Source organism: Suricata suricatta, chromosome 17 (assembly GCF_006229205.1).
Source record: "Suricata suricatta isolate VVHF042 chromosome 17, meerkat_22Aug2017_6uvM2_HiC, whole genome shotgun sequence".
Classification (NCBI taxonomy): Eukaryota; Metazoa; Chordata; class Mammalia; order Carnivora; family Herpestidae; genus Suricata; species Suricata suricatta.
Window position 1 is genome coordinate 29,677,329 of NC_043716.1, and position 12,306 is coordinate 29,689,634.

The 12,306-nt window shown below is 35.1% G+C and overlaps 1 protein-coding gene across 5 annotated transcripts in view; it reads right to left on the minus strand.

Annotated features, from left to right (window-relative positions):
- STXBP4 (syntaxin binding protein 4) overlaps positions 1-12,306 on the minus strand; it is a 167,827-nt gene that overhangs the window by 94,913 nt on the left and 60,608 nt on the right. For all 5 annotated transcript variants that reach the window (XR_003904414.1, XM_029927363.1, XM_029927366.1 and 2 more), the window contains one exon: positions 9,659-9,724. Coding sequence is in view for 4 of the 5 variants with exons in the window: in XM_029927363.1 (XP_029783223.1) it covers positions 9,659-9,724 (66 nt within the window). In the remaining variant the exon portion in view is untranslated. The remainder of the gene's footprint in view (positions 1-9,658; positions 9,725-12,306) is intronic.

Below are 12,306 nucleotides of genomic sequence, written 5' to 3' on the forward strand. Positions count from 1 at the left end.
TACTGATAAATTTGGAATTGTTTGATGTTAATAGTATTAAGAATTAGTGATATAGTTAATTTGAAAAGATGTAGTTTTGAAATGGTTTTGCTTGAAAGACGAAGTCTCCTAGAAAAGCATGAAATAGTTTTATCCATATGGATGCAAATATTATTAGGAAAAGATGTTGGTATTCAGTTAGTAGAAAATTTTTAAGTTATGTTTAGAACATTTGGGCATATGAATCTATTTTTTCAACAGTAAATCTTGTTAAATCTAAACACAGATCCAGCATTTTCAGTGAAAATTTAGTGTACAAAATAAGATATGCTCTAAGTGTAAATAACACTAGACTTCAAAGATACAGTATGAAAAAAGAATGTAAAAATATCTCATTAGTGAATTTTTAATATTATTGCATGTTCAATCATATTTTAGATATATTCGATTAAATAAAATGTATTTAAAATAATTCTATTTCTTTTTACTGCTTTAAAAATATGGCCACTAGAAAATAACAATATAGGGGCACCTGGGTGACTCAGTGCGTTAAGCATCCGACTTCAGTTTAGGCCATGATCTCACGGTTTGGGAGTTCAAGCCTCATGTAGGGCTCTGTGCTGACGCTTGGAGCCTGGAGCCTGTTTCGAATTCTGTATGTGTGTGTGTGTGTGTGTCTCTCTGGCCCCTGCCCCATTTGCACTCTGTCTCTCTCTCTCAAAAATAAATAAACATTAAAAATTAAAAAAAAAAAGAAAATTAACAATACATAGGGGGCTCTCATGATATCTCCATTAGACAGTGCTGGTCCACACGATTACAAAAGCCTATTTGATCTTGAGTTACTTCCCAACCTACTGTTAATATTCCTACGTATGGATATTCTTCATTCATCCCTCTAACTATTCACCAAATAGTTACTGAGTACCTACTCTGTGTCAGATATTATTCTAATATAAGTCAGAGAAACACAGCAAAGATAGCTCCCCTATTTTTAAGCTTGCTTACCCTCCAGGTGGGAGATACAAAGGACAAAACCATGACAAGCACATAACATGTAAGAAAGCAGTTAATAATACCACAAACTTGTGCACACACACAGCAAGGGCTGGAGGCCAGAGGAAGGGAGGGGAAGAGTGTAAGAGGTGAGGTCACTGAGGTGAGAGGAGCCTGAGGACGGCAGACCGGGTAGGCTCTCAAAGGCTCTCACGTGGACTTGCGGGCTCCTACTTGTAGGATTTGGGCTTTTACGCTGTGACGGAAATCCCTAGAGAGCTCTAACTGAAGTTTTAAAAGGGTACTTGTGGCTGCTCTGTTTAGCTTAGACAGTACGGTGGTGGAACAAGGGTATGAGCAGGGTGATCTGGTAGGAAGCTATCAGTACAATGCAAGTCACAGATGATGGTGGCCTAGACTGGTGATGGATGTGGTAAAAAGTGGTAAAATTCTGTAGTTTTTAAAAAACGAGGGCTAACAAATTGGATGCGGAGTGTGAAGGAAAGAAAGGGGTCAGATTAAAGGTAAAGCAATTTGATAGTTTTTCCCCTTGTCAAGTATCTTCGGAGGCAGTCTGTTGTCTAAAATCTTAGTCTGGTATTCCAGTGTCTATATGATTTGGCCCCAACGTAGCCACCCCAGTGCCACTTCCTAACACTTTTCATCTGTCCATAGCTCCCTTGGGTTCCTGGCCCTTTAATAATGCTGCTGCTGCTACTGCTGCTGATGGTGATAGAAGAATACAAATCAAAGCTATTATTTTTGAGGAACCTACTATATTCTGACAGTTTTAAGCTCTGAAACTCAATTCCTATGAACAAATTATAAGACAGATATCATCACCAGTGTTAGACATGAACACACAAACATACTAACAAATAATAGTACAGTTAGTGTGCAAAAGGCCTATTTTAGCCCTCAAGACTTTTTCTTTCATAGCATGATTTCCATGCTGTGCCCTCCGTCTGGAATGTTCTTTCCTTTCTATGTGTAGCCCAATTCATTATGTGTCACTCTCTATATAAAAAGCCTCATTATCTTCCCAGCCAGAATTTGGTTTTCCTCCTCTAAAACAAATCATGCCCACATCTTTTTCAGCACCTAGTATTTCTCTTTCTTGTATTAATAATAATGATAATGATAGTTTATATTTGTTGAGTGCTTACTATGTGCTGTATACATTTATACTATATATGTTGCTTAATACTTCGGTCTCGTGAGAGATCCTATTATCAAGTTCATTTTAGAAGTGATGTAACTGAGGCTTGGAGAGATGAAGTAGCTTGCCCAAGGTCAAGAGCAAGCAAGAAGTAGAATCGAAATAAACCTACGTGATCTAACTCCAAAGTCTATTATCTACTTCATTACTCTTTATGCTACTTCATCATTCATCATATAAGATTCCTTTTCCTATTTATTTTTTCATCTATGTCCCATCTTTTTCTATTGAATCTTGTTAAGTTCTGATACAGATTTGTCTTAGATTATTTATTCATGAAGACCTGAACTTCCCTAATAACAGAAACTAATTCATTCAGAGAAATAAATACAGGAGGGCCTCAAGTGGAAGAAGTAGGTATTGCAAGGGGGAAAAAAGCAAAATTATTAATTTTTCTTTAGAATCATTTCTTAATCAGTCCTTAATGTAATTATTTTATCAAGTATGCTCAATATTCTAAAGCTTTTAAGCTCTAAGCATTTGGGAGAAAAGATAATTTTAATTAAATGCAGGAAAAAACCCCTTTTTCATGTGTTCCAAATGTAAAAATTAACAAAGAAGATGGATAAATGTCTCCTTTCAGGATGCAAACACTAAAATGTAAAAAAGCCTGGCCATATAAACCGATGCAGGTATTGAAGACGTGGCTTAAAAGGCCTCTCAAGATAAGGAAAACAAATATAAGACCTGACCATAGTAGACTGAATCATGTGCTGGAGTGGGGTTTTGTACCAACCAAAGTACAAAAATAATTAATGAGAGTCTTAAAATTAGCCAAAAAAAAAAAAGAGGACTTTTAAATACTTTTTATTTGCAAATAATTTCGAGTGCGCAGAAGAGTTGCAAGAATAAGAAGTCGTACAGAGAACATCCTCCTACCCTTCACCCAGATTTACCTAGTTTACCAGATTCGTCCTTTCGCGAACATGTTCATGAGAGAGAAATACTCCTGTAGGCCACCCATACGTACAGGTTGCTGTTGCTGAGGTCCCGCATGTTCTCAGTCTCTCTCATAGAAACACACACACACACGTATATATGGACACACGTGTAGAGATGTATATGCATAAAACACATATACACATACACACATATCACTTTTTTCTTAACCTTTTGAGGGTAAGTTATACATATCATGGCTATTTACCGCTAAAAACTTCAGTATTTCCTAAATGTAAGTATATTCTCATATAACCATAGTTTGGCTCTCAAATTTAGGAAATTTAACACTGATCCAATACTTTTATCTAATGCACGATCTGTACTCCAGTGTTGTCAACGGACCCAATGACACCCTTTAGAACATTTTCCCTACTCCAGCATGATTCAGTCTACCACGGTCAGGTCAATATTTGTTTTCCCTAGCTTTAGGCTCTTTTAATCTGGGATCTTTTATTGCTTTTCTTTTTTTTTTAATGACATTGATATTTTTAAAGAATACAACCCTTCTTTCTTTGTGCTCCTTCTTTCTCTTTCTTTCTTTCTCTCTCACACACACAGCCCTTTAAAAAAAAAACAACTATTTTTGATTTTGAGTTTGCCTAATGCTTCCTCATAGCTAGATTCAGGTTACAGGTTCTCTGCTGGAAGACTACATAGGTGATGTGTCCTTTTCAAGGTTTCACATTTGGAATCACATTCTCCATCTGTTCTTCTTCATTGGTGCTATCAATTTTTAGCACCGGGCAAGGTGTGTTATTTCACTACTGTATAATTATTATTTTCCCCTAGTAATTAATAAGCTGTTTATCAAAAACTACTTTAAAATCATGTAAATATGTAAATACTCTGCTCTTCATCAAGATTTCCCCCTAGATTTAGCATCTGATGACTCGAGACCGACTCAGTCTATACTAAACAGATGCAAAATGCTGATGTCCCAAATCTGGCAGCAGTTACATCAGCATTCAACAGTCTATAAAGAGCAAGAGCCCCCTTTCTCCCCACTAACTAACTAATCTATTTACTAATGGTATGGACTTACGAATTACTATTTTTTCAATGGTCTGCAATTCATACATTATTTCTTCCAGATTTAGCCAGCAGGAGCCATTTTCAAGTTTGTTCCTTATGACATGACCCCATCATTTGGAGTATTTCCTTATTTTCTGGTAAAATGAGATGTTCTAAGTTTGTCTTGTTCTTACCTCCCTCCTCCAATCCTTAAATCAGCCATTTCTCCAAGGAGACTGGGTTCCTTTAGCAGTTAATGATACCTGGGCACTTAGATATGCTATGTGTTCACTGCTGTTAAGAATGTCTGCTTCTTGGCTCTTATAGCAGAGAGAGTAAGGGAATGAAAAAAAATACACACACACACACAGATATGTACACATAAACATGTAGATATTTTAGAAATGATACATTCATAATACCTCCAATTCCAGTCCATCCCACAGGATTCTTTTGTGACTTCCCTCTATTTTGTATGTCTATGCTTTTTCATTGAGATTTGGCTCTCAACAACAATCAACACATTTGCTAAAATCTATGATACATCTAAAATGGTTTCAGAATTGTTTTGCCTGTACCACTAAAATAACAACAAAACTAAACAACAACAACAAAAAATACTAAAAAAAAGGTTCAGGATTTATTTGCAATTCGGTTCCAACTCAGCCCCAAACTGTCAAAGTCTGAACACAAATACTGTGTTCACAAGTTACTTGAATTGCTTTTCCTTTGTTTTCCTTTAGCATGGAGGTGGTATTCATTTGAGATACAAACGGATTCATTTCTATCAGTTAGCTTTAGGCTCTTTTCCCTTCCTTATCTTTACTGATTTCTTTGTATATTTGTTGAATGTGTAGAATAATAACATGCACCCAAAAGTAAACATTACATAAAAAGTAATTCTCAGAGAGGTGTCACTCCTTCCTGTATCTTCTCTACTCTGTGTCCACCCACGCCAAAGAGAACCAGTTTCATCACTGTGTAGTTTTCCTTTGGTGTCTTTGGTAAGAGATAAACATATAACAGCTCTTGTTTATTACACATTGCATATACACTCTTTTGAATTCTGCTTTTTTTACTTAGTAATATCTCCTGGAAATCACTCCATATTACTCAAGAGGAATTATGGTAGTTTCCAATATTTTCTAAGTACAAATAATACTGAAAGACTGTGCATTTATATTTCAATATTATTAGAGGCATATTTTCAGGATACATTTCTAGACGTGAGATTGTCAGGTCAAAGGGTAAATGATTGTGGATCTGTTAGAACTGCCAAACCCTCCTTCATGCGGGCACCATTTTGCATTCCAGATAAGAACACCTGTTTCAAAACATCCTCACCAACAGAGTACTGTCAAGATTTTGAATTTTGGCTAATCGTTGGTGAGAAATGGTATTGGCATAGTTTTTCTAAAAAAGAAATAAAAAGCTTTGTTGAGGCAGAACTGTTCTGTAGTAAATTTCAATATAGTAATATTTACTAATTTAAGATACAGTTTAATAACTATGTTTAACCTAAGATGATAAAATTCCTTCTAAGACTTAATTGTTTTAGTTCTTATGTTTATATCTATAATAATTCAGTTAGTTTTAGAGTATGACATGAGGTAGGGGTAGAGATTCATTTCTTTTCATATAACTATTTTCTTATTCTATCCCCATTTATTGTAATGAGCATTTCTCCTCCAGTGAATTGTCTGTGAACCTTTTAGAATATCAAATGACTCTAAGTGTGGTTCAATTTCTGCTGGTGTCACATTAAGTTAGCTCCAGGCTTAGGCAGGAGGTTTGTCTGATTAAGTATACTCTCCCAATTCCTTTGGTAGTTACCTAATGCATGATGTCTTTGGCCCATGTTTTACTCTCTCATTACTAGAAGCTGTAAGTCCTCTCTGAGTGTAGACTTCATTGCTACTTCTCTTATTATGAGAAAGATTATCTTTTCCTATAATTAAGGGACATTTTCAAAATGCTTTTTGGGCAAACTATTTGTTCATGTCTTTGGCAATTTTTCTACACCATTTTTGGCTTCTCAGCTGTTAAAACTTCTAACTGGTTATTACTTGTACACATGGATACAACTGAGAATTGCATTTTGGTTTTATGCAGTTTTTCTAGCTTGTGAATTTTTCACTGAATGAGTTTTATCATTGATTGTCTAAGGTCTTCTGGGTAACTATTATATCATCTGTAAGCAACTGGTTTGACTTATTTCTTTTCTAATTCATATACCCCTAGTTGTTTTTCTAGTCTAATTGCATTTTCTTTTTTGTGTGCTATTTTTATCAGGTTTAGGCATCACTGTTACTAGCTTCAAAAGAAGAATTTGGAAATTTTCTTCCATTTTTTTAATCCTCCCAAGCCACTTAATGTAGTTTTGGGATTGCCGACGGTTTGGTTAAATTCTCCTGTGAAACATCTGGCCTAGTCCCTTTCTAGAGGGTAGTTTCTTGATAACTTTATTTCTTTTGTGGAAATTCTTCTGTTAAGGTTTCTATCTCTACTGAGGTCAGTTTTAATAAACTATATTTTCCTAAGTAAATCTTTTAAAAGATCTTTTTAAAAGATCATTGGGGCGCCTGGGTGGCTCAGTCAGTTAAGCCTCCGATTTCGGCTCAGGTCAGATCTCACGTTCGTGGGTTCGAGCCCCGCATCAGGCTCTGTGCTGACAGCTAGCTCAGAGCCTGGAGCCTGTTTCCGGTTCTGTGTCTCCTTCTCTCTCTGACCCTCCCCCTCTCATGCTCTGTCTCTTCTGTATCAAAAATAAATAAAACATTAAAAAAAAATTTAAAAAAAAGATCATTAACATGATCTCATTCATGTTAATTGAGATAACTATTATGATGGTCTCAACTCGGTCATATTTTGTTGAAATTAGTGTGTGCATATATTATATTTACTGTGTTTATTTTGTGTGTTTCTTTTGCTTTTTTTTAAATTGCTTTTGGAATTTAGGAAGGTCTGTATTTTCATTCCATAGGTTACCTTTGTTTTATTGCTTTTTATAGGGCGTGAAATGTCATCTATTTTTACCTGTTCTACTATCTGACATCAGTCTTACACAACAGAATGGTTATATTCTATTTCCATTTTTTCCCCTGCTTTATCCTCTCATTTTTTAAATAAACTGCATCTTTTGTTTTTGTGGTCAGACACTATGTTAACACTTTGTTCTTTTACCTGTGAACTCAGTCTCATTTTTGTCTCAGTAATAAAATAATATCTATGAAATAAATGCTCACTCTTTGGGAAACTCTGGACAAAGTTATTCCAGTAATTTTTGGCTAGATGAAACTCATCCCCTCCTAGAATCCTCAGGAATACTACATGTATGCTGCATTCTCTGAATACTTGTACATTCCAAACTGCTTTTCTAGGACCTTGGTATCTGAAAGTCAGCTTGGCTGTATACATTTTGGTTTACATTTTCTTTCTTTTGTTTCTTGAAAATGTTGCTCTACTATGACCTTACTTTGTTGGGTTGAGAAGGCTGATGCTTAAGATCTATTCCCTTTATAAATTATTTGATCTTTTCGCTTGGAGACACTGTGCATTTTCCTATGTTTAAACCTAATATGTTTACTATATATGTCCTAGAGTTGATCTTCGAGGTCCGATTTCCCTAGCACCCAATACGAGATTCGAGTCTTCTTTCATTCTGGGAAGTTTTCTTGGATTATAGTTCTAAATATTAGTATTATTCAGTTGTTTTACCTCTTCAAGAAACTCTTTCACTTCCTTTTTACACCATCATTTTCCTGGATATGGTGGGTTTTTTTCAATATCTTTTCATCTGTCTGTATTCTTTCTTGGAGAACTTATACCCTTAGTTTTCATTTCTGATATGGTTTTGTCTTCTCGTATTCTTTTCTTAAGTTTTACCATCTCTCATTCTATTTCTTTCTGCTTTTTTAAAAAAAAATCAATTTCTTTTCTTAGTTTTTTTTTAATTTCTGATTTAAAGTGTTTTTTCTTAGTGGCAAGTGCTTTGTTTAAGGATATTTAATTGTGTTTGGAGTGTCATATTAGTTTTCTTCAGCTTTATGGCTGAATTGTTTTGGGGAGTTTTTATCAGAAGGAAAAGTTTAATTGATATTGTCTGATTTCTTACAGTTGTTTTGTAATGATGGGAACAGATTTTTTTTTCCTATTCCTTTTTCTTTCACAGAAAGAGTTCTTAATTTAACAGCACCCTCTCCTGTGCAGTTATGGGTCATGATGGTCATGGCGGAAGTAGATGGAAAGGATTGGTAGGTATTGTTTCTCTTTCATTTCTGCAAAATCTTTAATTTTCCCCTCTTATTTCCTTATTGCCTAGTCTCCAAGGGATACTACCTTGTTTCTTTTCATTTGGCTATTCCCTAGAGCCAATGATTTTCCAATGTTGCCACTTCTGGTTACACACTTTCCCAAGTCCTGAGAACCACCAACCACTATTCTGGGTTTAGATTTTGGCATTCATTGTTGCATTTTCTTTCTGGAGGTGATTTTATTCGAACTTTGTCTAATTGCTCTGTTTTTCCCAGTTCTTTTTCAGAGTCATTGAAGGCTCACCACCTCTGTTCTCTGTATTCCAGGTTTTAACCGCAGGCAAGCTGCAAGACTTTGAAATTTTTTTACTCTATTTATATGTACTTTGAAAGTACATATAATGTTTTAAGCCACAGTCATATTGAAGGACTTTATGTCGATTTTTGTCGATTTTATGTTTTCTTGGGGGGGTGATATCAGGAAAATTCAAAATCAGGTGATTGTCAGTGATCTCTAGCAATGTTCTTTTATCTGTCCACTCTTGATATTTTTTTATTTGTATGTCTATTTCATGATAATTCCATTGTATCTGTTTTGTTGTAAGTTACCTAAAATTTTGTGAAGAATGATGCAGAGTAAAAATAAATTTTTACTTTTTAGTATTAAAAAATAAAAGTAAGGGCACCTGGGTGGCTCAACTGGTTAAGTATTCGACTCTTGATACTGGCTCAGGTCATGATCTCATGGCTCGTGGAACTGAGCCCCATTCTGGGCTCTGTGCTAACAGTGCAGAGACTACCTTGGATTCTCTCTCTTTCTCTCTGCCTCTTCCCCGCTTGCATGTGTAGGCACTCTGTCTCTCACTCAAAATAAATAAACATACATTAAAAAAATAAAAGTAAAAATTCCTCTGCCTTGGAGGTTTCTCTACTTCTTTTGTTTTTTTTTTTTAATACAATGAGGTATGAGAAATGGAAGAAAAGAAAAAGGTAAAATCAAAGAGAAAACACAATAGAAAAGCAAGGAGATTGATCATTCAGTCCACGGTTATCTGGTTTTGAAAGTAATTTCATTGAGCAACAGTAGGACTTCAGCACAGATACAGCCTCTGAAAGTGAGTGCTTTTAAGATTTATGCGATTTCATACTATGTTACTGGCATCTGTAAGCTCCGGGATATTACACAGTGTCGCTGCTATATGCCTCCTATGTTTATGCACACACACTTAAAACACACGTAGGTAATACATGCACTTACCTGTTTCACATTCTGGAGTTCTTCTGTCAACTGTTTCTTTTGCCTTTCTGATTCAAATAGTTTTTCCTGTATTTAAAAATCACTGAATTAATAACATGTTATGAAGTACCAATGAGTATCATTCTTAGGGCTTTATTTCAACATTATAAATTCTTCAAACATCCAATTGCTACCATCTGAAAATGCAGTTCTCAGTCACTTTTCTGGCTTTACACATACCATTCAAAATTAATTAGTTATTTACAATACAACTGTGATATAAATGCATTTCCTGTTACTTTAAATAGCCATTATGTACAATCTCAACTTCTGAGCTCCAAAATAAATCCATCAGGATGAAAATGTGTAAACACTAACAAAATTTGGGCAAGAGCAATCATTACCAAAGTCCTTCCAAACTGAAGAGCATTATTATTACGGCTTAGAAGTAAAGGTCTCTTACCACTCTAATGAGGACATACAAAACTGGATTGACTATTCTTTTCCTGATTTAGCTTGTGCTTAGAAGATTATCCACAAAAATGAAGATATGACTAGTGTAACCAAACTACAAAATAATAGTTACTAAAGTAGAATATGCATGCGAATTAAATATTATCATCTCTTAATTTAGCATTAACTTAAGCACATACCCTAAAACATTCGGTGTTTTAAAAATAGTCATAAATAAATCCACATTTTATTGATCAAATCAGAAATACTAAGAGTAATTTAAGGACCATTTTACTATAAACTTGGGCAGAGGAACTGCTTGCAGATTAAATTGAGTGGTAAATATTCATGGCAACATTGCAATGTTTATAAGAAGCATTCTGCTTCCCGGTATATTTCAGCTCATCCTTATCTAAGAGATGAAAAATGAAGGTATATGAAGATGAATACAATATAGCAATCTAAGGAGTCTGCCCAGACCAGGAGCCAGGAAACTGCTGGCTCTCAAGCTTTTATGCTCTAGCAAGTCACCTTCACTCTGTGCCCCAGTTTTTTGCATCTGTAAATGGAAAATACATCTATTTTCATTCAGCTTTGCAAAGCAGTAGCAATCTAAACTTTGTAGGAAGGCTTCAAGTTAAATAAAGAACACAGTACTTTTAAAAATCATTCTTGTAAAATAAAAAAAAAATTAGCCACTGGCAACAACTTATCTTGGTTTCATTTTTATTTGTATTATACCTCAAATCAGAGATGAAGGACAGAGGGGTCGCAGGATATGGTCAAGGGATGAGAGAACACCTACACATTCTACGACCTGCATTTAACAACCTCCATCATCTGTGTGTGTGTGTATAATGCAAGTAAAAGTACTAAAGGCACAAATGTTACCTCAACAAAGTATTTACTGCTTTGTACACTCTTACATGGCCAAACAAGTGAGTCTCACCACTAGGTTTCCAGGTAGAGAAAATTATAAAATACACGATATGCTTTATCTGAGATTTCAAGTCCTATCACATTAGGATATGTTCAGTTACGTTTTATAGACATTAAATGTGAATCCTGATTTACTGACTAGCTACTTAGGAAAGTTTAAACATGATCTAAAAACCATTTTAAATTAAAATTCTAATAATTAATACTGATATTCAAATAAAAACTGAAATATATCACTAACTTTAACAATGATAAATATTAAGAATATGAGAAAAGATTTGAGAGCCTCTGAAAATTCTAATGAACCATAAGATTTAATGGCTTACAGACAGACAAATTATGTAAGATGCTATTTTACCAAGATAACCATCATTGGAGATGTTTTCAAAGAGAATATAAGGAAATATTTTAAGTTTAGTCTTAAAACTAAATTTGTATTTTTTCATTTTGTGACTCTTAACTGTTATAGCAACAAAGGTAGAAGTATTCAAAGTTGTAAAAACGTCTATACACACTTGGAAGGAACATGAATTGGTAAAGCCTTTTGAAGGGTAATTTGGTAGCATGTATAAAATTTTATGTGCCATATCCTTTGATAAAGCAATATGGCTTTCAGAAATATATTCAATATGTACGTTTAAAATTGTAGAAACTGCTCAAAGATACATCTACAAAGCTATTTATGAAGAAATTATTTAAAAAAAATTTTTAAGTTTATTTTTGAGACAGAGAGAGATAGAGCATGAGGAGGGGAGGGGAAGAGAGAGAGAGAGAGAGAGAGAGAGAGAGAGAGAGAGAGAGAGGGAGAGAGAGACAAAGAATGTGAAACAGACTCCAGGCTCTGAGCTGTCAGAGCAGAGCCTGACTCAGGGCTTGAACTCTGAACAACAAAATCATGACCTGAGCCGAAGTTGGATGTTCAACTGATTGAGCCACCAAGGTGCCCCTGAGGAATTATTTTTAATGGTGGAAAACTGACAGAAGAGCCACTAGGGGAAATTTGGCAGATCTGTACATATTAACTTGAAAAGTAGCCTAAAATATAAGGCTAACAAGGGTTCCAGGGTGGCTCACTCAGTTAAGTCTTTGATTCTTAATTTCAGCTACTTGATCCCATAGTTTGTGGACTGGAGCCCTGTGTTGGGCTCTGTGCTGACAGTATGGAGCCTGCCTGGGATTCTCTCTCTCTCTGTCTATCCCCCTTGTCCCTCCCCTGCTCATGCTCTCTCTCAAAATAAATAAATAAACTTAAAAAGAGAAGATATAAGGTTGACAGA